The 22,332-nt window shown below is 39.6% G+C and overlaps 3 protein-coding genes across 5 annotated transcripts in view; 1 reads left to right on the plus strand and 2 right to left on the minus strand.

Moving 5' to 3' along the window:
• stk10 (serine/threonine kinase 10) overlaps positions 1-12,426 on the minus strand; it is a 43,687-nt gene extending 31,261 nt beyond the window's left edge. Inside the window, exon 1 of the mRNA XM_044369957.1 lies at positions 11,935-12,426. Within this exon, the coding sequence (XP_044225892.1) occupies positions 11,935-12,093 (159 nt within the window). The 5' untranslated portion in view covers positions 12,094-12,426. The remainder of the gene's footprint in view (positions 1-11,934) is intronic.
• A 106-nt stretch (positions 12,427-12,532) lies between these two features.
• stk32a (serine/threonine kinase 32A) overlaps positions 12,533-22,332 on the plus strand; it is a 78,052-nt gene continuing 68,252 nt past the window's right edge. For 2 of the 3 annotated variants that reach the window (XM_044369958.1, XM_044369960.1), the window contains exons 1-3: positions 12,533-12,650; positions 15,518-15,589; positions 20,229-20,335. The gene's annotated coding sequence lies outside the window, so the exon portion shown is untranslated. The other variant, XM_044369959.1, reaches the window with a different exon arrangement.
• On the minus strand, positions 15,488-19,182 carry zmp:0000001268 (CYTL1 domain-containing protein). The gene is made up of 4 exons (XM_044369962.1): positions 18,119-19,182; positions 17,731-17,775; positions 17,314-17,460; positions 15,488-15,573 (listed from the first exon to the last, which is right to left on the minus strand). Exons 1-4 carry the CDS (start codon positions 18,350-18,352, stop codon positions 15,529-15,531), a joined length of 471 nt encoding a protein of 156 aa, XP_044225897.1. The 5' UTR covers positions 18,353-19,182; the 3' UTR covers positions 15,488-15,528.

Consider the following 22,332-nt stretch of genomic DNA (forward strand, 5'->3'; position numbering starts at 1 on the left):
TGTAAATTGAATATCTTTGTGTTCTGGACTACTGGTGTGACAAAATAAGCAATTTCATTACATCAATTTGGGCTCTGGGAAATTGTGATGAGTATTTTACACTATTTTCTGCTGTTTTATAAGCAAAATGAGTATTAAATGGGTTTTAATAGATACATCAATAATGTAAATGGTTAGTTGCAGTCCTAGTAATGTAATGACATTTTTCAAATCAATTGCATTGACTGACATCCTATCTGGACATGCATTCTAATTTTAGCACATAGCTCACATCTGATAAAAGCAAAAATATTGATTAAGGAAGAATTCAAGTTACTGCAACAAGACTGATTCATTACACCTCCCTAAATCAAATACACTCAGCACCATTTCCTTGTTTTTTTGGTCTGTAAATCTGCAACATGATAAGAGAGAATGAGAATGATGGCTGACCTCATGTGTATCTGAACCAGTAGGAGGATGCAGCGTTTAGTTGATGAGGGGGATTACCTGCCCATATTTTCCCCTGCAACAGTGGTCTCACAGAATGCAGATATGAGTGGCTCCCACCACATCAAAAAGATAAAATTAGTCAAATCGTTTCTTCACAACTATGTGCAGAGGTGGAAAATGCTACAAACTTTTTGTCATGCTAAAAAAAACAACATGAATTGCGCACAGATATACACCGACAAGTAACCAAGACATAAGGTAGTTGCAAATCTGTTTTTTTTTCTGCTGTTGTGTAGTGTTGACCTTTCAAAAGCTCCATTACCCAGCTTCACAAAGGCATTCACACACACACACACCTTTACATCTCAGTGGGAACAGGGCTGGGGAATGTGCCTTCAGATGGTTGGGGGAGTGGGCGAAGTGGGTAGACTGAGAGAAATGAGCATCACGCAGTTATGTGGTGCCTTTTGTGTGACGGTGGGAATGTATTACGTCAATGAGGGTCCTTACAAGTAAAGAATGCAAACGTGTTTATATGTGCACCTTACCAACTGTATACACTGCACAGAGAGGAAATTACACTGCAACGCCTCATTGTGTCTCACATGGGACCCTCTCGCTTCCTACAAGTTAGCATGACATCAATGCACAAGTGTGTGTGTGGATGTTTGTGCATGATTTGGTAGGAACACACAAAGAGAGAAACAAGGATCGATGTCTTCTACTTACTTTACATCCTGATATACTACCTCAACCGTTCATGCGCTTATTGCATCTTGAAGATACGTAGTGTTAATTCCTACAGACACTCATTTAACTGCTAGGCACAAGATGTCTCCTGCTTCACTGGAAAGTTCATTCTCAGTGTTTGTGCACTGGAGGCTTCAGGTTCCCACATCACTTTTGTAAGTTGAACACTGGCCCGTTATTAGCTCCAAAGCAGTTGTGACCTCACAAATCATGCTTGCAGGTAGAGGCCTTAAACTCAGATTTTCAGTGAGTACAGAGAAACGTTCCTCTTTCAGCACATAATTGTAAAAACAGCCTTTGAGTGTCAAACTCTGCACATTGAAGCTCAAACAACCAACTGAAGGAACAAGAGGAAAAACACATTTTTGAGTGGAGGGGGCTTTAAAGTTTTTACACTTAAGCTTGATGTCATATTTTAATAATAGATGGGAGGAATTATGTGGTTAATAGAATGATGTCATTTAACAGAATCAAGTGACAAGAAAACGAGAAAAAAAAGCACATATAGATGCCGGATGTCAGAGCGTCACAGCAAAGGCTTCCTCTTCTGAACAAAGTAAGACAGAAAACACTGAATTATTACATCATAACAGTGCACAAGCACAAGACTGAAGGAGGAAGAATACACTTGACTGCATACTGTAGCTGCTGTAGCCATCCCAACACTTCAAACAATACTTCACTGTTTCTAAACCACTAACTCTTCACTCTCTCCAACTCTCTTCCTGTGGCTTTGTTTGGGGTCTGGTTTCCATGGAGATCAGAGGAACTTGTTTCTGCTCCATCTTGCAGCTCTTCTCACTAGATCTCTGCTTGGCTGTTCCTGTTCATTAGTGACTCAGCTTTCATGTAGGCTAAGTGCAAAAGGATTATCTACGAGACCCAACCTGGCAGAAAAGGAGATGCATTTACACTCTTCTAGGGTTTTAACAAATTGCCTAAAACGACCAAAATGTTAAATTGACATTGTGCTTTTCAGTTATCTGTAGAAGTCTGTTTTCAATTTGGCTTTAGCAAATTACTCTGCATGTAAACTGTGCACAGTTCACTGAGTTAAAGACCTGCAGACTATTAAAATTTTAGAGACTGTGAAAAAAATTAGAGAATTTATGAACAGTCAGGTAAAAGTCAGTTAAAATTTGCGGGGAAATCTAGTTAAATCAATGATCAATCTTCGTAAATCAATGATCACAAAAAATAAAAAAATATCTCTGTTTGAAGTTACAATTAGGCATGGGGTCTCCTGTAGGTCTAATCTTGGGGTTAAGGCAAAGATTAGGTTTATAAACAACTTTTTAGGTTACGGTTTTGCTAGCTTATCCAAAAAGTGACAAAATGACCCAATGTGAGCCGACGAGAATGCGCATCAGGCACACAACACTGTGTGTACCACAGGATGTAAGGCACCGCCCTGGGAGATATAAGTTTTTAGAGAGTCCCTTACTTCCACCATATAGAGATATTTTTTCATCTTGCAGCGTGAAAGGAGGAAATACTTAACATCTAAATAAACACAAAGGAAAACTGAAAGGATACAATGGAAAACTGGAAGGATAATTACAGTTCTCGTGCTAGGCAACCCCTCCCAAATCCCTTGAGAGCACAAAGTCTCATGAGTGACTTGCAAATCTGTTTCCCATTTTCTCTGTCTTTCAATCTATCCGTCTTCCCATGTATCATCTCACTTTTGTTTACATCTCACATGTTATTTTCCTGTTTTAAATCCTCTTATTGTAGCATATGTATGGCCTCTCAACCATCCGGCCTCATTCATTGTCTGCCGTCTGTACCGTGTTTTGTCTCCATCTCTCCCTCTTCAAATTTGTCTGTCATCTCTGCCCATCTATCTCTCTCTCCATCTGTCATGTATATCTATCCATCTGTCTTCAGTAACTGTCCGTCTGAAGGCCGCAGTCCATGACTGAGAAGCACATCCACACTGCAGTTCAACAAAAGCTTTAGAGAGGGTAGAGCTGTAAAAGCAGATGTTACTTAACCACGTGTTAGCATAAAAAACATACTGTACATATTGGTGGACTAAGTAAACACAAACATAAAATCTCCCAGCCTCATGTGTGTCACATGTAGTATTCAGACGCAGTCTTTTCAAAATGCATCCAGCTAAAAATAATAATAATAATAATAATAACAACATTTAATACTGCATGTGTTGACTATCAAAGATTACTTTGAGTGTGTTGCTTTAAAAGCAAAGCACTGAATCACCCTCAAAAACAAACTAAAAATAACCTGAAATAGCTCTTAACATCCTTTTTTTTTTTTTTACTTTCATAACACAATTAATGCCGGGCTGAAAAGAATAAAGAATAATTAATCATTTTGTCAGTGGGCCAGATGACCTAATGCAACTGGAAAGAGAGAACTTTCCCTGGGGTCAGTCACCTCCAGGTTAAATGAACATACCACATGCTGACGTGTATGCTGTGTTACAGTCTCAACTGAACACACACACACACACACACACACACACACACACAACTCCCTTCAAGAGAATGCATGTATATTAGACCTTTGCCCCACCATAAATCTGTAAACAACCCGCTCTCCTCCTCTGTAGACTCTCCCCATGTGTCCGTGAACAGGAATGTAGTTGTCAGCTCCTACATAATGACAGCAGCCAGTAAAACCTCACCTCTGACAGCAGACGTCAGTGGAAGTGAGGATCTCTCATTCAGATTCAGAAGGTGCACAAGGAAAACAAGTCTAAGCTACATATAAGTTTTTGATTTGTTTTAGAGCACAAGTTGGATACGGTATCTAAAAACTTTTTTTATTTGTGTAAGATAGGTGCCATTGTCAGAATTTGGGCAATATTGAAAGCCATCGCAAAAATGATTTTATATTGTGACTTTTTGGGGTAAATTCTTTGTCAAGTTTCAGTTCTTTATATCAAGACTACACTTTTTGGCTGGATCGCAGCGGGCCAGCCCTATAAACGCAAAAGTCTGTCCTTGACTAACTGAGTGTTGAAGTTACACCATTGGTCAACTCAGTCAGCCAAGTGATGCCACTTCCTGTATCAATCATTTCAAATTTAAAGACCCCTAGCCATATACTAGGTTTTGACCTAGTCTTGTTAATTAGACAAAGATAAGCATGTTTTCTACAGCTACAGCTAAGACAAATTTACTTCATGTGCTTATGCCTCGAATCATTTTGTATGGAATGCCACTGTTTTGCTCATGATTCGGAAAATACCAATGATACAACGTAAAGTCTATCATGAAAAAGCAGAGTACCAGCAGCAAGGAAAATTGCTGGAGTACGATGCCTGTCATCTCTACTATTTTTTCATGTAAACCACAGCAGCATGGAGGCTGACATTTCTTCAGGGAGTAAAAGAAGCTTTGATTTTTCTGTCTAGTCTGAGACACCAGCTAGAATACTGTATATGAGTGGGGCAAGACAGAGGCAAAATTAACTTGACCTAACAAGCATTAATTTGGTTAATAAGATACAACCACATTAGGGCCATATTGTTTAGACCAGTGGTTCTCAAAGTGGGGTCCGGGGACCTCCAGGGCTCCTTAAGGGGTTTCCAGGGGGTCCCAGCAAAAAGGGTGAATCATTTATTTTCACTATATTTCCATCCATAAGTAACAATGACAGAATATATGAGTATTTTGGTCATGGGTTTCATACACTTTCTGTAATAAAATATCTAAAAGCAAAGATGTTATCAGAGGGCCATGGTCCATGGTCTAATTTGTGTCAGTTTAGTGCTCCTTGACATGAAAATGTTTGAGAACCACTGGTTTAGACTGTGCAGTCACTATGTTATGCTACCAATATATTAATCAAACATAAGCTTGATCAGTGGTCTGTTATATTTTAAGGGTTAGGGTTAAATTTGTCACTGCTACCAAACCAAACTAAAGAGTTTAGTCATTTTAAGAGAGAGGGTTCTTGATTTATTTACAACTTATTATACAGGAAAGTGACTGAAAAGTTGTAGCCATTTCAAAAATGAAAAACTGAAACTTACTTTCAGCTAACACCTTAATTAGACATGTGAACTCTATAAACTGAACGTAATGCAAATAGCTCTGCAAGAGGAAGGGTGTTGAAACTGACGTTCAAAATAGAACGTGGCATATTTTTTTCTATTTTTCCTATTCTCAGCATCAAGATTGTTCCTCTCTTGCATAACCTGCTGACTGACTGAAAGCAAGATTTTATGCATTTACAGAATGTAACTGGGCGTGAAGTACAAAACAGAGCAGAGCTTAAACTTAGACACCCTAAGATGGAGTCTTTTCAGGATGTGAAAGTTTTGATTGAGGTGGCAAAATGTCCCACATTCAAAACTTTAAGTCACACGTACAAAGCAGGTCAGTGAGGCAGGAAATCATGATGAGCTACAGAGAGCCTTGAAACTCATACACGTCTTTCTTAAATCATTCATATTCTTGCAAGGACTTGTACAATATTACAAACGCATGAATCTCATGACAGATGAGATAAACTTCCTGACTATGGCCTACACAATACAAGAAACAACAGATCGGAGGGCTCACTCACTCATGTTTAGAGTGTGCTGCTAAAACCAAGTTCAAACAAGTATTACAAGATGCCAGATTATTCCAAGTATCTATCTAGAAATCATCTGAAATAACTTTGAATGGCACAGTGACAATGTGCTTCAATGGTAAATTAAAAAGGGAGAGAAAATCCAAGAAAGAAAAGCAAAACAAAGATGTCAAGACAAAAACCAAAATGTATATGCAAGTGTCTGAAAGCAAACAAAAGAAAACAGCTGCTGAATGTTTGTAATTCTGCTTCTTTTAATCAGTCCTTTATCGATCCTCGTCTCAGAATGGACTCTGGCTTTACAAGACTGAAAATCAGTATTGTAAATTCTAATGAAAGCCCCCGGCATCCAGCTTGTCAAAGCCCCATAACGACCAGCAGTATATGGGGTGTAGAAACACAGAAGACGCTTTCTTGAAGTGCCATTAACAACGTCATTACGAGGTTGGAGGGGACTCCCAGCATGCTGAGCCCACGCCCACCTAGCAGGACTCTTATCAGTGACTGTGGTTCCAGCTGGCCCCCCGAGATTAGACACAGAAAGACCCAGCAGCACTGACGACAGTGTCATTAAAGGCACTTCAACATACATCTTAGTGGCATTGCTGTATTATGAATAAAACTACTGTATAGCATCTTACATAAGATGTCAAGATTTAGTTTATTGACATTTTCTTGTGTACTTGCATACACAAAAAAAAGAAATTCTGTTCCTCCTGGCCCACAGCAGTGCAACAACAGAAAGGATAAAGACAGACATCTAAAAATTCCCTTATAAACCATTTTAAAAAAACCAACATGTAAATCCCAAAGAAAATAAAAACAAAAACAAAAGAAGAATGAACAGTTAGCAGCGCAGTGCATTAAAGTGCATTTGGAGAGAAAGTGCATGTCTCAGTTCGATGTTGACAGCTGGTGCATGTCAAGGGACCAGCACTGATGACGGGGTTAGAGGGTAGGTGGGGGGCGGGGCCATGTTTGTAGGGGGCACAGTCTGTTTATGATCCTGACTGCTTGTGGGTAAAAGCTGTTTAGCATTCTGCTAGATTTGGCACAGATGCTCCTGTACCTCTTCCCAGACAACAGGAGGGAAAGCAGACTATGAGAAGGGTGGTGGGGATCCTTGATGATGCTGGAGGCTCTGCGAACACAGTGTTGATGGTAAATCTCCAACAGGAAGGGGAGTGGGGCACCAATGATCTTGCTAGCTGTCTTCACTATCCTGTTCAGATGATGTTGTTCGGACACTTTACAGTTTCTGAACCAGGAAGTGAGTTCGGAAGGTTAGAATGCTTTCAATGGTGCCTCTGTAGAAGGAGACTTGCCTTTTTAAGTCTCTGAAGGGGATAGAGCAGCTGTTGTGCTTTTTTCACAATGGCCGAGGTGTTATTGGTTGAGTTCAGGTCGTCCGCCAGGTGCACTCCAAGGAGCTTGATGTTACTAACCCTCTACACAGCTGCACCATCAATGGTCAGCAGCGTATGATGTTGCCTGCCGTCCCTCCTGAAGTCAATAACCTTTGTTTTGTTGACATTAAGGGAGAGATTGTGGGACCAGGCCATTAGCTGCTCAACCTCCATCCTGTATGCAGATTCATCATTATTGCTGACGACACTCACTACCGCTGCATCATCGGCAAACTTGACGATGAGATTGTTGTTGAATCTGGCAGTACAGTCATGTGTTAGCGGGGTGAACAGCAGCGGGCTCAGGACGCAGCGCTGGGGTGAACCTGTGCTCACCGAGATGGATTTTAATCTGTGGTTGCCAACCCTGACTGTCTGCTGTCTGTTGTCTGTGGTTTTCTTTTGCAAAGAGGTTGTTGCAACCTGTGCACCCTCACCCTCACTGATGACACCCAGTATGTTTCTCTTTCACTTCACTGAGGAGGATAATCCTGTTTGAAGGCACTGTGGAACTAAACACGTTTCCTATTTTGTGCTCCATGTTTCCCGCAACATCTTCCATAAGATATCTTCATAAGACACTGGACTTGCTTTGAAATTAACCCATTATTCTAATCTGCATAAATACATTCTCAAATAGGACAAATATTGTTTCCAAAATGGACCTGAGGAGTACACCCTTTCCAAATTGGACCCAGGGACAATTAGACCTGTTCCGGCCTTGACTGGAGAACAATCAGACCCATTAGGCTGTACTTAATAATATACTACAAAAAGAAAAACACACTGTACCCTAGACCCATTGTTGCGCAATATCTTGGCCATCTAATCCACTGTCTTTTCCTTTCACAACAATGTATCAAAAGTCTGTTTCCACTTGCCAATTTCTCTTTTCACAATGCCACACCATTCATAGTTCACACTCTTGACTCCAATAACACAAAAACCAAAAGACATTGTATAAATTAAAGATTAAAATCCTCATTTTTGACATTGTGTTCACAAGTCACATTGTTGTCCAAGAAAGTGTCTGATTCAACTGAAACTGTATTCTAAACACTTGCGTTTAGAGCCATCTTGATCAAGAATTACAAACTACCAAACAACTCCTCCCAGCACAGTTTAAGTCCGGGTTTAGCACACTGTCTTTACAGATCATCAGGGATAAGATGCCTTTTTTTTTCATCCCACCATGGGAATTAGACGGAGTGGAACGTTACAGCCTGCGCGTGTCTATGGAAACACTTCCGCAGCGGCAGCAGGGCAATGTGCTCAGCGGCACGTGGCCCATTAATTAGTGAGAGGAACCATACAACTCCTCTGTTTCATGCTTCAGTTGCAGCCACACACCTCCACACATGTACATGCACAAAAACTCTTTCCAACAAGTGCAAGCATGCATAGACTCGTGCAAAACAAAGAAAGCATTGGATGACACACTGGACGGACAGGAACTGAGATATCATCCTGTCATGACTGGGAGCATGAATGGGACTTAGGCGTTTATGGTGAGGATGAGGGAGACAGAAGTATGTGGGGAGAATTTTAAGAATCACCACAGTATTTTAGTATAATTACATATTTGGAGGGGTGTGCACAACATTTTCAGCTTGACAAGGACCTACAAGCACCAAAACGCCTATCATATACGACAAATGTGATTGAACTAAACTACATTTTTAATCTGAAAGTAGCACACACACTGATTAGACTGTAAATCCTTTACATGTTTACTTGTAGCCTGATTCCTGTAGCCTCCTGTAATGTGAAGTTTGGTCAAAACTCAAAATCACTTGTAAAAGTGCTAAATACTTTCATTAAACTTGATCCTATAGGGTGAGGATACTGTTTCTACAGTATATATTTGACAGTTTCACTGCTGTATTTCACTGTCACACTGATGGCAGACAGAGATACTCTAACCCTCTGACACAGAAAACCTGAGAATGTCAACAGCAGCTTGTTTGTATACATGTCATGTAGTGTAACATGTGGTGTTACACTATGAAACCATGTTTAAAAAATGAATACTATGCACATGGTTTGGTCATTTTGTCAAACTGTGAGCTCAGGCGCTTACTTAAAATTATTTGTAGCAATACTTTTTTTAAATTAAGTTACTAATATCAACCATCAATTGCATTACACAAACTTTACATTTGAATTCCCAGTGAATATTCAATATTCAGCCACAATCTGCACTTAATTATGTGCCAAATTATGCCCAACAAACTTTTATTAAACTTTTTTAAAATTTAATTTGCATTTGTTTCACTCTTCATGCAAATAAAAAAATCATGTGACCTCTTCGACTCCTGTCCTTCACTTTGGGAACAGCTGTCAACAAAAGAAAAGCACAGTTGCACCTACAGCGTACGACTGCAGTACATATTTGATAACGCAGGGAGTACATTGTATTTTATGAGATCCTTCTCTCACAGTGTTCCTGCGCTATATAAACACACAGAGCTCGATTTGTCCTCAACACTCCCCTTAAGCAACAAAGTGAGTTGTTATTCCCCCAATGGTGTCATTAACCTTTAGAGAGTCAGTTTGACAGGAGCACTCTGTGCTCTCAACCAACGCTGTATGATTGAAGAGGTCTGTGCTTAATCTTTAAGACAGATGTTGGCAACAAAAGAAGCTTCCTAAGCAGGGGTCCTTGCCATGTGCAAATGACGAGGATTAAAACTGTCTTTTCATGAAGAGACAATTTGCCTGTCACACGTCCAACTCCAGCTTTTTTATTTGACTCCTGCCCCTAACAAGGCTGATAAGCAGCTTATTTCACTTGTGACAGACACTTGGTCTCCTCCCCTCACGCCTGCTATCAACGACTATAACAACGGAAAAACATGTGAGATTCACCACTTGAGGCCTTTCCCTCCCACAGACAAACTGATTATTCGGAAGTTTAGGAGCTGTGAGAGGAAATCGTCCCCTGATGCAGTCCCACGATTTCCTCTCTTGGCCATGATCTGCTCCCACTCTGCCTGCCTGCCTCCCTCCCCTCAATCTGACAGCTGCAGGTGTGGAGCTGTCCTCCTCCAACCCACTCAAGGACAGGAAAGCTTGATATTTGTATTAGAAATAGCAAACATAGAAGGGACACATTATATTTCAGACGACTGGCCAGTTATTCAAATGGAAGGATGCACTTGTTCACAATTTATGTACTTTTATGCCTTTACTCTACTAAACTTGGAGCTGAATTTTACTGCGTGAGTGCCTCAGCAATCAGATTGTAAACGCACAGGAATTTGTTGAATTTCTACTAACTTTTAAAGACCTCTTCAAACTTAATGCACCTCGTGTTCAGTCAGTCCCTCAGTTTCTCAGAAGCAAACTAAAAGCATTGTTTGTTTCCATGGTATACTATACTATGTGTTATCAACAGACTATATCCACCGGATGTCTCACATGCTCGCTCTGCTCAAAAGATACATTATACGGTAGGACAACTGACGTAATGTTTAATACACAGCAAGAGTTTAACACTTTTCTTTTCATTTCATTACTCAAATGCCTCTCTTACACTGAAATTCGGACCTTAGATATGGAGGTAAGATTTGGGATGACATGGAGGCCTGAATGCCCCGGTGGAAATGTATTTACCAGTCATGTCATGTATCCAATTCCCACCCTGCGTTATACCTGTCTACTGCCTCTCCTCCTATTCAATTTCTCCAACGTATCTATACTGTCCAATAAAAACAAAATAGCTAAATAAGGCGGAGCGCTCTATAAAGGCTGCATTTTGTGTTGAATGCAGGCCTCCGGTAAGGCATCACTTCTTCCACTGAGGCCCCTGATGTGTCAAAGACTTTCACTGTGCTCCACTGGGCAGTGCACACACAGAGGGCTTGTGCCATGCTTCACAGAGGGGACAGACCAGCGAACAGATCCAGATTAAATAGCTCCTCTGAGCCAAAAGTGCTGCTGCTGCTGCTGCTGAGGTTTGGGAGGAATGGACACAACTAATGAAGAGTGCTTTCACTGTCCCTGTGGCTGGCTTCACAGCAAGGAGTGGGGGGGAGAGGCGGAAGGTTGGATGGGTGTTTGAGGAATTCGCTAAACCTTCTGTACTGCAGTTTTCAGAAAAAAATGTGGCCTCTTTTACACATGCTGCAGTTAAACTATGATGGTTTAATACTGTCAAACTTGAGGAAAGACAAAACAAGTTACAAAACAAACAAATAATAAACTGAGGGTGAATATATATCTCAGCAGGGATCTTAGACTGGCATTGTAAGAGCACAACAAATGCTTATTTTCTTGAACAGGTACACTCCTTCATCCATTAGATGTTGGATGTGGCAAAACTTTTCCATGACACCCAGAGCTACAGTATGATGACTATTTCAGCTTGGACCAGCGACATAGTTGAGATATTAGTCAGGAATCTCAAACAAATGCGGGGATGGTGAAGCACTCGCAGGTGATTAGAAGTAGTTCACACCCATAACCTGGCATGTAGGCTATATTCTAAGAAAGAGGGTACTGCATTGTAATTGATCATCTTTAAATCATGAAGAAGTACAGACAAACTTCATGTCTTTAAGGGAGAGTTAGCGTTTGGAGAGAGATGACAGAACATAAGTTTAAATTTGAGGATGAAACTTTTCTAACATGACAGAATGTTACTGGTGCCAAATTTAAAATGACAGACAACAGGTGACAACACAAAGTGGTATTTCATCAATTAAAATTTGCTACAAACAATGAACAAAAATTGTTTGTCACCACACTTATCTGGTCAGTCTGCACTGTCTCGTGTCTCTGAAATAACACTTACCTTGTAGACTTTTCCAAACGCGCCATCGCCCAGCTCGCCAATAATTTCCCATATGTCGTTAGGATTGACGTCTCGGTGGACGTGCTCATACTGCTTGGCTTTCTTCTTTATTTCAATAGTGGGCAGACGAAGTATCTTGCTGAATCTTGCGAGCGCCATTATTTGCAATACAACAACATTCAACTTCAAATAACTATCAAAAGGCTCGGATCTCTACTCAGAGAGCATTACGCACGCGGTAACGCGCAGCCCGTCAAAAACAGTATCTACTAATTTACAGGCTTCACTTTCCGCTTCTTTTGGAAAAAGCCAAACTACTTCAAAGCTTCAAAGAACTTATTCTACTCCGTCCATTTCAACCTGTGCTCTGTAGGCTCTGAGGTTAAAACATCTCATACTCCCATTCACAAGCTGCGGTGAGGTGCCGGACGCGCGGTGACCACCTGCCGTTAGAAACACGATGGAGTAGCTGCCTGCCTGCTTGGGCAACTTGTTGCTTCAAACTCTGCGAAAAAGCCCCACCTTGTTACTCCACAGCCCTCCCACTGCCCGCCCTCACGGAAATGTAGTTTCTTTGAAAGAAAAAGTCGTCGTCATCATTGCGCCGATGAGGTGAAAGGACTTCATGTCCGGGTCGGTGCTGGGCGTGTCCCAAACAGCTGTGACATTAACAAAACCTAACGACTGAAGCGCTGTAGGAGCTCAATGAAGTGCAGGTGTGAATTTATTCTTCTCATATGTCTTGATGCATTACTTTGGTGTGCAATACTGTAGCTTTATATAGGTTTTCTTTATGTTAAAGAACAACACAAGTGAGACACAGAGGTACAGTTTAGTTTATTGAAAATGTCTGCATTGTCCTTTTTTGTGCACATTGTAGGCCTAAACATCTCAGCAAGTCACTACTTGCTGGAATCAGTCCTTCTTTTCATACTGAATCCTTCCAAATGTGACTCTAATGTAAGAGATGAGAGACAAAATCCTCAGTCCTCATATGCAAAAATGTACTCTGATGTGCAGCTGAAGCTAATATGAGTCTGAGTTAGTCAAATAAAGTACATATTTTCCAATTTTGTTCCTGATGACAGTGTTTCAAAGAGGAAATTTCTACTAAAGTAACATAGTTAGATATCCATTTATTTTGTCTGACTCAGACTGCTGAAGCCTCACATATATATATGTATGCATGTATGTATGTATGTATATATATGATTTCTTCACGGCCAGTGTGGACAAGAGGAACAATTACAGTGACCAATAACTCTTTCTATAATATATATATATATGAGCATGTGAATATTGTTTTAAGACAGACTTGAAAACAGCTGCAGACTGGCTGAACCAACTTGGCAGCGCTGTAGTGCCCTCTAGCGGCACTTTCAGCTCAATGAACTTGTACCTGTCGAGCATGAAATGGACCAAAGCATAAAGAAGTGCAACAACATATATTATTAGTGTTGAAATAATTTGTCATTAATCAATCAGTTGATTGGCTGAAAAATATCTGACAGAAAGTTTGATAGCTGAATAAATTTCAGTCATTTATCAACTAAAAATGCCAAACATTCTCTGTTTTCAGCTATTTAGTTGTGAGTTCACTGCAATTGAATATCTGTATATTATGACATCAGCTTACTGACAAATAATTGTGTGTTTGTCTGTCTAATGCTTTTATACAATATTTTTTTCCCTGTTTAAATAAAAGATGAACACAAAGTGCTAGGTGAAAAATATGACTATTGTTGGATGATTTATCTTCTTTCCCTTAGCACTAAATATCAAAATTGTTACCTATTCTGTGACTTTATGCAGAGGAACTGCATGTCTGATTTTTATCTTTTGGCCTTCAAGCTGAGAATCTCAGGAACTTTCCAAACATCATCAAAAGTTATGAAATAAGACACAGACAGAGATTTTTGAACAACACATCTATCAAACACTGTGTTACTTCAGGTGGATTCATAGATAGAAACTGGCCTTGGTTGAAAATGTAAGTGTTAATAGAAAGAGTAAGGTTATGTCTGACAATTTTAAAATGAGAGATTTGTTCTCTGTAAAAAAAAAAAAAAAAGACTGTTCCCATTAACATAAAAAACTCAGGTCTGATTTATGACTTAACACAATACTAACATTTATGGGAGATGTAAGCACTGGTAATTTTGAAATATTAGGCAATGAACTTCAGTTTACATTTCCCTTCAGAGCACATAGAGCAATCCAGAATCAAACTCACTGACCTTCATTTACTATCTCATATGCACAACTCATTTTCTCCCTGAATTCTGTGGAAAGATTAGCCAAACAATTAACTGCTGAATTACCAATTATGGACAGGAGGATTGCAGGCAGTGGGGTGATGCAATGCTTTGCTTGCTCATCAGTTAGGCACTGGCCTGTTTAAATGGGTTGGAAAACATCATTTGGTCTTTGGTTACAACAGCAGCTCTACTGTTTCACACTGTTTTTCACTTTTATGAGATGTGGCTTTACCTCATGTTTTCTCCATTTTAGGAGCATATTGGTTCAAACTTCATACAAACCAACCGCTTTGATAAGCTTTCTCTGATATCACTTTGCATTCTCTATACATTGTGAGAGTCTCAGCTTCAGTAAATCCCTAAAGAACAATAGCCTACAGTAAAGAGACAAGCTGATGCAAGTCAATGCAAGCCTACAGAGGTTTCTGCTAATCCCATCACGCTAAAGTCATGTCACCATTGCATGTGTGTACTTACTGGAGTTCCTATGACAACAAAATTGTCCAACTCATTTAGAAAGATCCAGCATGTTAGTTAACTTGATGCATTTTTATCTACCTCCAAAAACCTTGAAGTTCAAAGTGGATGATTTCAACATCTCATTATCAGTGTAAGGTCCATGAAAGATAGAAATTATCAAACACACTGTGCTGGAACTACTGAGGAGGCACCTTGAAGGAGAAGAGCGGACAGTTCAGCTTTTATTTTCACATATTGATGGCAAAATCTTTGTGCACATTCTGTGGTTGAAATGCCTCAAGGCCAAACAATCTTTAACAGAAAATAGATTTTAACTTGATTCACCTCATATATAACATGTATTCATTTTTTTTTTGTACCAGGTGTGTGAACTCACTGACCCTAATCACTGCATCTTATATAACCGGTGTAGTAATTAGAACAAGTGAATAAAAACTATTAGAGAAATTAAGATATATAACTGGTGGAAATATTTTAATGAGGAGCAATGATCTTAAATGTTGAATATGTCAATTCTGACACAAAGTGGAGGAGAATTTAACCCAGACTGCAACATATTGCAGTGTTCCTCCAAATTATGTTAATTGACAATAACAAAAGACATTTTAATGAAGTGTGTTGTCTTAAATGTTTCTTCTATAGTTTAAAAATTATATGTTGCCATTATAGTCAGAAAACAGATGATTTAAGGTACATGTTTAAGTAACACAACCATACAGTTTAACCAAAAAAATAAGTCTTTTGTCTTCCATTTTTTTTATCATTGCAGAGGCTTGAACAATGTAAACACAAGCACTGTTTTGCTGTCTCTCCTCCTTTCTTTGACAGTGATATTGTCATTTCAGGATCCAGTGTGTTAGCGCTCCAGTGCAGCACAGTCATAGATCGTGAACACCAAGTCCTATAAAAACAGAAAGGTAAAATAAAAGTCTTTGGGTGAAATGTGTGGGGTTGGATAAGTTCGTTATTCGGGAATCATGACAAGATATGTTGTAATTCCACCTGCCTTCATATTAATACATTAAATATAAATAAAAACCCTCAGAAGAAGGTGACTAATGACACCTGTATGCTCACACCCAAATTTCCAGTCAAAAACTGACCTTAATTAGATCTCCCCCTTTTCCTGTAACTGAAGCTAAATGAAATGACCGTAATGAAAGTGATTTAACTCTAAACCTTTGCCCGGACATGGTGTTCTGGTCTGCACAGACAGGTCATGTCAGTCTGTTGGCATACTGAAACCAACCGCACATCCAAATGTGTCTGACTCACAATTCAGGTGAGGAGGATCAAACATGCACAGAGCACTCAGCGTTTTTCATAATCTGCATCATAAACCCTGTTTAATCCTGTGAATTGACCCACTGAGTGACCCATTAAACGGCAGTCAGTTTGAATGCATTTCATCAGTTTTAGTCTGTTTTCCCTTTTCTGTTTCATGTTGGGCTGCACAACAGTGACTCAGAGTTTGGCTCAATGGATATACTGTAGAAATGTGTTTGGTTATAGGTGACTTCAAATAGAAATTAACATTAAATGAACAGTTCTTTAGTTTATCTCAGAATCCATAATGGAAATTGAGTTGCAGACTCAGACAGAGTGAGGGAACCCTAATTCAGTGCTGGACAACAGCTGTATTTTTCATGTAAATGTGCCAATAAATGATCTGTAGTTCAAATATTTGAGAATGAAAACAACTGAGAATGATCCTCAAGACAGTTGATAACAGTGTTGAATCATAGATGAGATTAATTTACTGCAAAACAGGAGAAGTGATCTATGAAACGTTATTTACATATCTCAATGAAAAATTGTTTGTAGTTGTCACCCAACAACAGGTGTACTGTCATTGGCCTTTGTCATAAGAGCGGGCTTTAATAGTTAACACATCTTATTATCTGCCAATCACAAAGCTGCTGTGACACAGGAAAAGCATAAAGGTAGTGATAATGAAGATTTTACATCACAGCATCACAGAAAAGTCCCTTGGGAATATATTACAGTTGTGAAGGAGTCTCTAGGAATAATGTTATTGTGCAGGACAATTAATTACTGCAGGACTGTTTTGTAAGCACATCTTGACTTTTTTTTATTCACAAAGGAGACAGTAAAAGTGCACTTTGTTTTATTAAAAGTACTAGTGAGTTTTTGTCAATCACTGTTTTGTGATCCACCTAAAAAGCCACCTAATAAATCTAGACCTAAAGATTATGAGGATTTGTTACACTGTTGGACTTCTAGACTGCTTTGAAGGTAGAGATGAAGACACCATGTTTTTAAGGTTTTTCAAATGAGGGAGAGTGAGTAGATGAGCTTTTAAGACTTTCTAAAAAGGCATTTTAACTATTTTGGGGGGAAACCATATCAGATACAAACTATAACTTGTTATGTCTTAAAAACAAGTCTGTAGGGGATCTTTAAGATACAGAAAGGTATTGATAATATCAGTATTGTTTTCTGTGCAAAGTAACTTGAGTTACAGGTAGTTTTTTTTTTACACTGATCAACCTTTAACATGTGTTTTTTGAGACATTGGTAGAATGTCTCAAATTAAAATGAGGCAGTACATATGAACTTGTAACCTCTACAGACACTCATTGTGTTTAGTCACTAATTTAGACCATTTGTCTGGTCTTACCCCGTGACATTTCTCTGCCATGATGATGAAGAGCTGTCTCAGAGTGACACCCAGCTTCCTCACGTCTCTAGTGTAAGCGCAGCGGCGCTGTCGCAGGCCTTCCACCAGGGAGATGTAGGTCCTCATTTTGTACATCACACAAGCATTCTGAAGGCATGAGTAGCAATTAGTGTCCCTGTGCATGATTTACAGCAGCTGAAGGTTTTAGTCAAAATACCACAGAAGTTAGTGTAGAAAATTCCCGGACAGCCAGATTTCTCAGTGTCAGAGATAAAAACAACAGTACATATTTCAACTTTGGTTAACTTTCAGATTATGCCAATTAGACACAAAAATTGATGCCATTTAGTAACATTCTGATGCAAAATAAATAGATTTGGTTACTATCATGGCAAATTTGGCAGCAGTTATACTTACATGGACATCAAGGTAGAGATCTGGCATGTGTGCCATGCAGAAGCCCTGGATGGAAAGAATATGAGCATTATAAAATATAACATTGGCAGGAGCATCTCATGCACCTTTAAACATCCCACCACCTTCTCTGAGAAAAATTGCATTTTTCTCGCATTACAAAATTACACCCAATTATTTAATTTATATATATCCTACAATCCTACAATACTTGGATCTAATGTGATTGAACTAAAGTTAACATGCATGATTATATACAGATAAATACTGAACTTAAAAAATAACTAATATTTCTACTGTGGTCCTTAGTAAAACATGAGAATAGCAAATGAGCACAAACAAGTAAAAAGGTAAAAGAGAGTATGAGTGAGGAGCACAGCAGTTGACTCACAGTTTCAGGGTCCCTCTTTAAATCCGCTGCCCACTGGGTGAGCTCTCGTGCCATGCTCAGCACCTTGGTGTAGCATGTCGGTGGGTAAAAAGGGTAGCTCAGCACCAGCGGCGACAGCAGCAACGAAACAAGCAACAAGTGGTTAAAGATCGCCATGACTCTCTGACACCTATTGTACTGACAGAGCCTCTGTTTGTTTGTGTCGCCAATGCACACATGCAGCCACGTATGCATGTGGATGGACCATAACACACCCTTTGTTTACTCCATAATAATTATGCAATTGCAGAAGAATGACAGGAAATAACCCATTGTGTCAAGTCTTTACAGAAGAATCAAAACAGCATCAAGAGATTAGATTTATTGTCAGAAAATTAGTATACTGCTGAGTTAGTCAGGAGGGAATTCAGTACTGTTCTTCTTAAATCAGATTTCTTTCCATACATTTCATCTCTTAGTATCAATTGAGTATTTTCTGATAGCCTACATACATTCAGCATGATCATCAGTGGATGATTTACACAACATGAAAGTAACTTTCTTTACTCCAATAGCCTGCACTCTGTCCAAAGATCCCAACTCAATATATAGCACCTTTGAAATGAAATTGATGCATGTTTTTAGTATATTATATTATATCATACATGTTACTTGTTGAGGAAATGAAATGTGCTATATTAATAAAACTGCCTTGCTTTGACTAATCTAGACAGTCAAGAGACCGAGAAGGAACGAGATGAATTCAGTATTTGACTTTAATATGACATAGAAGGTATTTGGAGCTTTATTGCATTGGTGCAAGTATCTTGCCATTGTGTATTGTTATTACATCAATCTAAGAAGCAATGAAAAAGATATGAAAGCAAAACACACCCATCAATTACAGCAAAGAATTGATGCGGGCTACCAGAGCAATATTTCAAATTTGAACATTATGTTTGTCCTGCTTATCTTAATGTTACCAGCCAGTTGGATACAGTTGGGTTTACGAATCCAAGAACATTTCAGCAAGTAACCCTAAATATTTTCATGATTTTTTTTTTGTTGTAGCTTTACATTTTCTGTAGCAACATTATGCTCAAAAAATTTGAACATTTTGAATTAAAAAAAAACCAAAACTTTTAAAGCCTGTATATTAATATATGTTTCGCATAATGAAGTGTTTTTACATTGAGGAGTAGAACTAATACTTCAACTGGAATACTTATCATTAATGTGAGATTTACAAGATAATATTCCCATAAGACCCTGTCAGTGCTGATACAGTATTATACTGGTTGTCACCATCCCATATTATGTTATGTTTTTCTATCCACTAGATGGGGCTAATTTAACAGATTTACATTTTCTCACACCTTCATTCTCAAAGTCCAGCTTCCTTATATGCATCATGTTGACATTTTACAAAAACTCCTAATATGACCTAATATGACTGATTCTCATTACAGGGAAAAAAATATTTACACTTACAAAACTGGGACAATGGTGGCACCTGCTGAGGCCACCTGCACCCTAAGTAGCTTTACTCACCTGTCCAGCCAGGTGTGATGTGACAATGTCATCACTCATCTCATCTAAAAGAGCAGCCTTCTTCCTGATGCGGTAAGAGACTGGCCTGGTTTTGACTGATGCTCGTCACCTCTCAGAGGGTGCGTTGAGAGTTGGAGATCTGTCCCTAGTTTCCATATGAAGATGGATGGCCCACACTGAGTGTATCTTGGCATGACGGAGAGGCATAAAGAGGAAGAAAATGTGCAGTGTGCACTGTAAGCATATCTCACATCCCCTAGTCCCCCCACTCAGCCATTCTCCTCTCGACCTTGGCTTGCTCAATTAACAGGGGACAGTGGTGACCACGCACTCCTTGTAATGGATAGACGTGTTTTACAGTTAGTAGTTAATGGCTGCAGAAGTTGATGTATGATGAGAGATTGGACAATCTGCCCAAAAGGCAAATTCAAATACAGCAAGCACATTCTGGTTTAAAAGCCCAGATATCCATCACATGAATCATAGAACCGCTATAAATAATGTGGAGGCACGTCTCTTTAAAATATAATTGTCTAGGGAACAACTGAATCTTGCTCACCTCACATTCAGCTTTTTGCAGGATGTCCAGTACAACCATTATCGCAAGCCCATGAGCAACTATGCTGGAGCTGTTGAGAGTGAAGTGCCTTGCTCAACAGGACCCCAACAGTAACAGTAGTTGTTGAGGTAAGTGAGGAAAGTGCCATTCATTCACTTCCCCAACCCATATTTTTTCAGCTTTTCCAGACATTTGAACCACTTGCTGTGTAAGTTTATCATCACATGTATGACTAATCTTGTATTTGAGGGTTACTACATTATTTTAATAACAACTTTATAGAAATTGACATTATAATGATATTATCCAAATCTTTGTGAGATAGTCTGGATAATATCATGACATTCTATCGTAAGGATTACAAAGTATTACACTAAACCCAAGGAGATAAAAAAAAAAAGAAATGCAATAAAGCACAATAAGCTCATTACAGACTCACAATTGACCACCAGAGAGACATTACTATCTATTGTTCTCGGTGTATAATTACTATTTCCATATAACATTAAAGGCTATTATGAGGTAGCAGGCTCAGCTAGTCTATAAAGAGACTGTTCCTCACCTGGGGGTCTCCAGGCTGAAACAGCATTGTCGACATTATGCATTGCTGAAGTACCTTTAAGCAAGGTAGCAAACCAATATCAGTTCTGGGGGGCGCTATTCTATACATGAACTCTGACTCCACGGTGGTTACAAGAGAGATAAATATGCGCTCCCCGCAGACAAACATTGAATACAGTATGATGAGGCAGTTTTATGGTGACACTTTAAATGAAAAGATCAGCATTTTTAATCCTAGAGGCAAGCAACTAATAGGCAACTAATATGTAGTAATCAGGCCATTGATAAGATGACAACAACCTCATCATTTAAGATAAAAACCCTTAAAAAGACAGAAAAGGAAAAACTACAGAGGTTATAAAAGGATTCTGTGGTGCTTAACCGTGATTGTGATGATTGCACAACAGCCTCTCTCTCATATTTCTAAATACTTCAGTAAAGATTTTAAGATGTGATCTGTTTATCTTGCTAAAATGCATTATGGGACACAACTTTTATTATTATTTTTTTTTAATGAGTGCATGAACAACGGGGGGAGACCTCATCCCCTCAGCTACAGCAGATCAGCCTGGCAGCGTATGAGACGTGCCTCTCCAGACGCACGGTGTTGGCGAGCCCATTATACACAGGCGGCGATGTGGAGGTCAGTCGCTCATCAGCGCAGCGTGCCGAGCAGCAGTTTCATTCTTGAGTTTTGCTCCCAGTGTCCTCTATCCTCCAGAAACGAAACGAGGGATTTCGCATTGCACTCCGTCGGCGCATCCCGCAAGTCACGTCTCGCTGTGCGGTTCCGTTTTTCGGGCGGCAGGTGTCCCGGTGCGTCGTCGCGTCCGAACACCGGACAAGTGATGCCTTTGAGCCGCACTGTTGCTCTCCAGTCGCTCCTCTTCTCTGCAGTAAACCGGGCTGGAAATGGTCCGATGCTCCACAAGCCGGCGGCATTCAGAGGTAGGTGCCCACAGCTGCCCTGCATGGATGCAGAGAGGGGGGTTACTTTCTATTCAGCGCATGCCCCCCCAACCCCCCTCTCATGATCAGATACGGGCTCCGAGCACAATGTCCTCTACGGGGAGCTCAGCAATGCGGCTTCCCGCACTAGTTTTTGAATATTTCATTGAAGCCAAAAGGGATATTCAGATGTGCTGTGGTGACCTTATCATGCAGCCTGGGAATGACATTCATGAGAAGGGTTTCCCCTAGTGGATTGAATGTTGCCACGGTGACTTCAAGTTTGCCTATTTATCCCACGAATGCATCTTATACAGTAACTCAGCTCTGTCATTCAGTCTCCTTTTAAGGTATTATGGGACAGGCTATTAGTCATTTTAAAAGGACACCATAGCAAACCATCATATGATACTAAATAACTTAAAATAAACTTAGTTTTTAATGCTCAAACTCCTTATAGGATGAAGTCATTGCAGGAATATCTTGTAACATGCACACATGATAAACTAACATGTTATTTAATTAGTTCACATCCCAAGCTTACATGTTTCACCAGGCAGCGGTTTGTCTTTTTTTTTGTCTTCTTTTGTTGTCTACTACAACATGTAGTAACTCA

Source organism: Thunnus albacares, chromosome 13 (assembly GCF_914725855.1).
Source record: "Thunnus albacares chromosome 13, fThuAlb1.1, whole genome shotgun sequence".
In the NCBI taxonomy this organism is placed as follows: Eukaryota; Metazoa; Chordata; class Actinopteri; order Scombriformes; family Scombridae; genus Thunnus; species Thunnus albacares.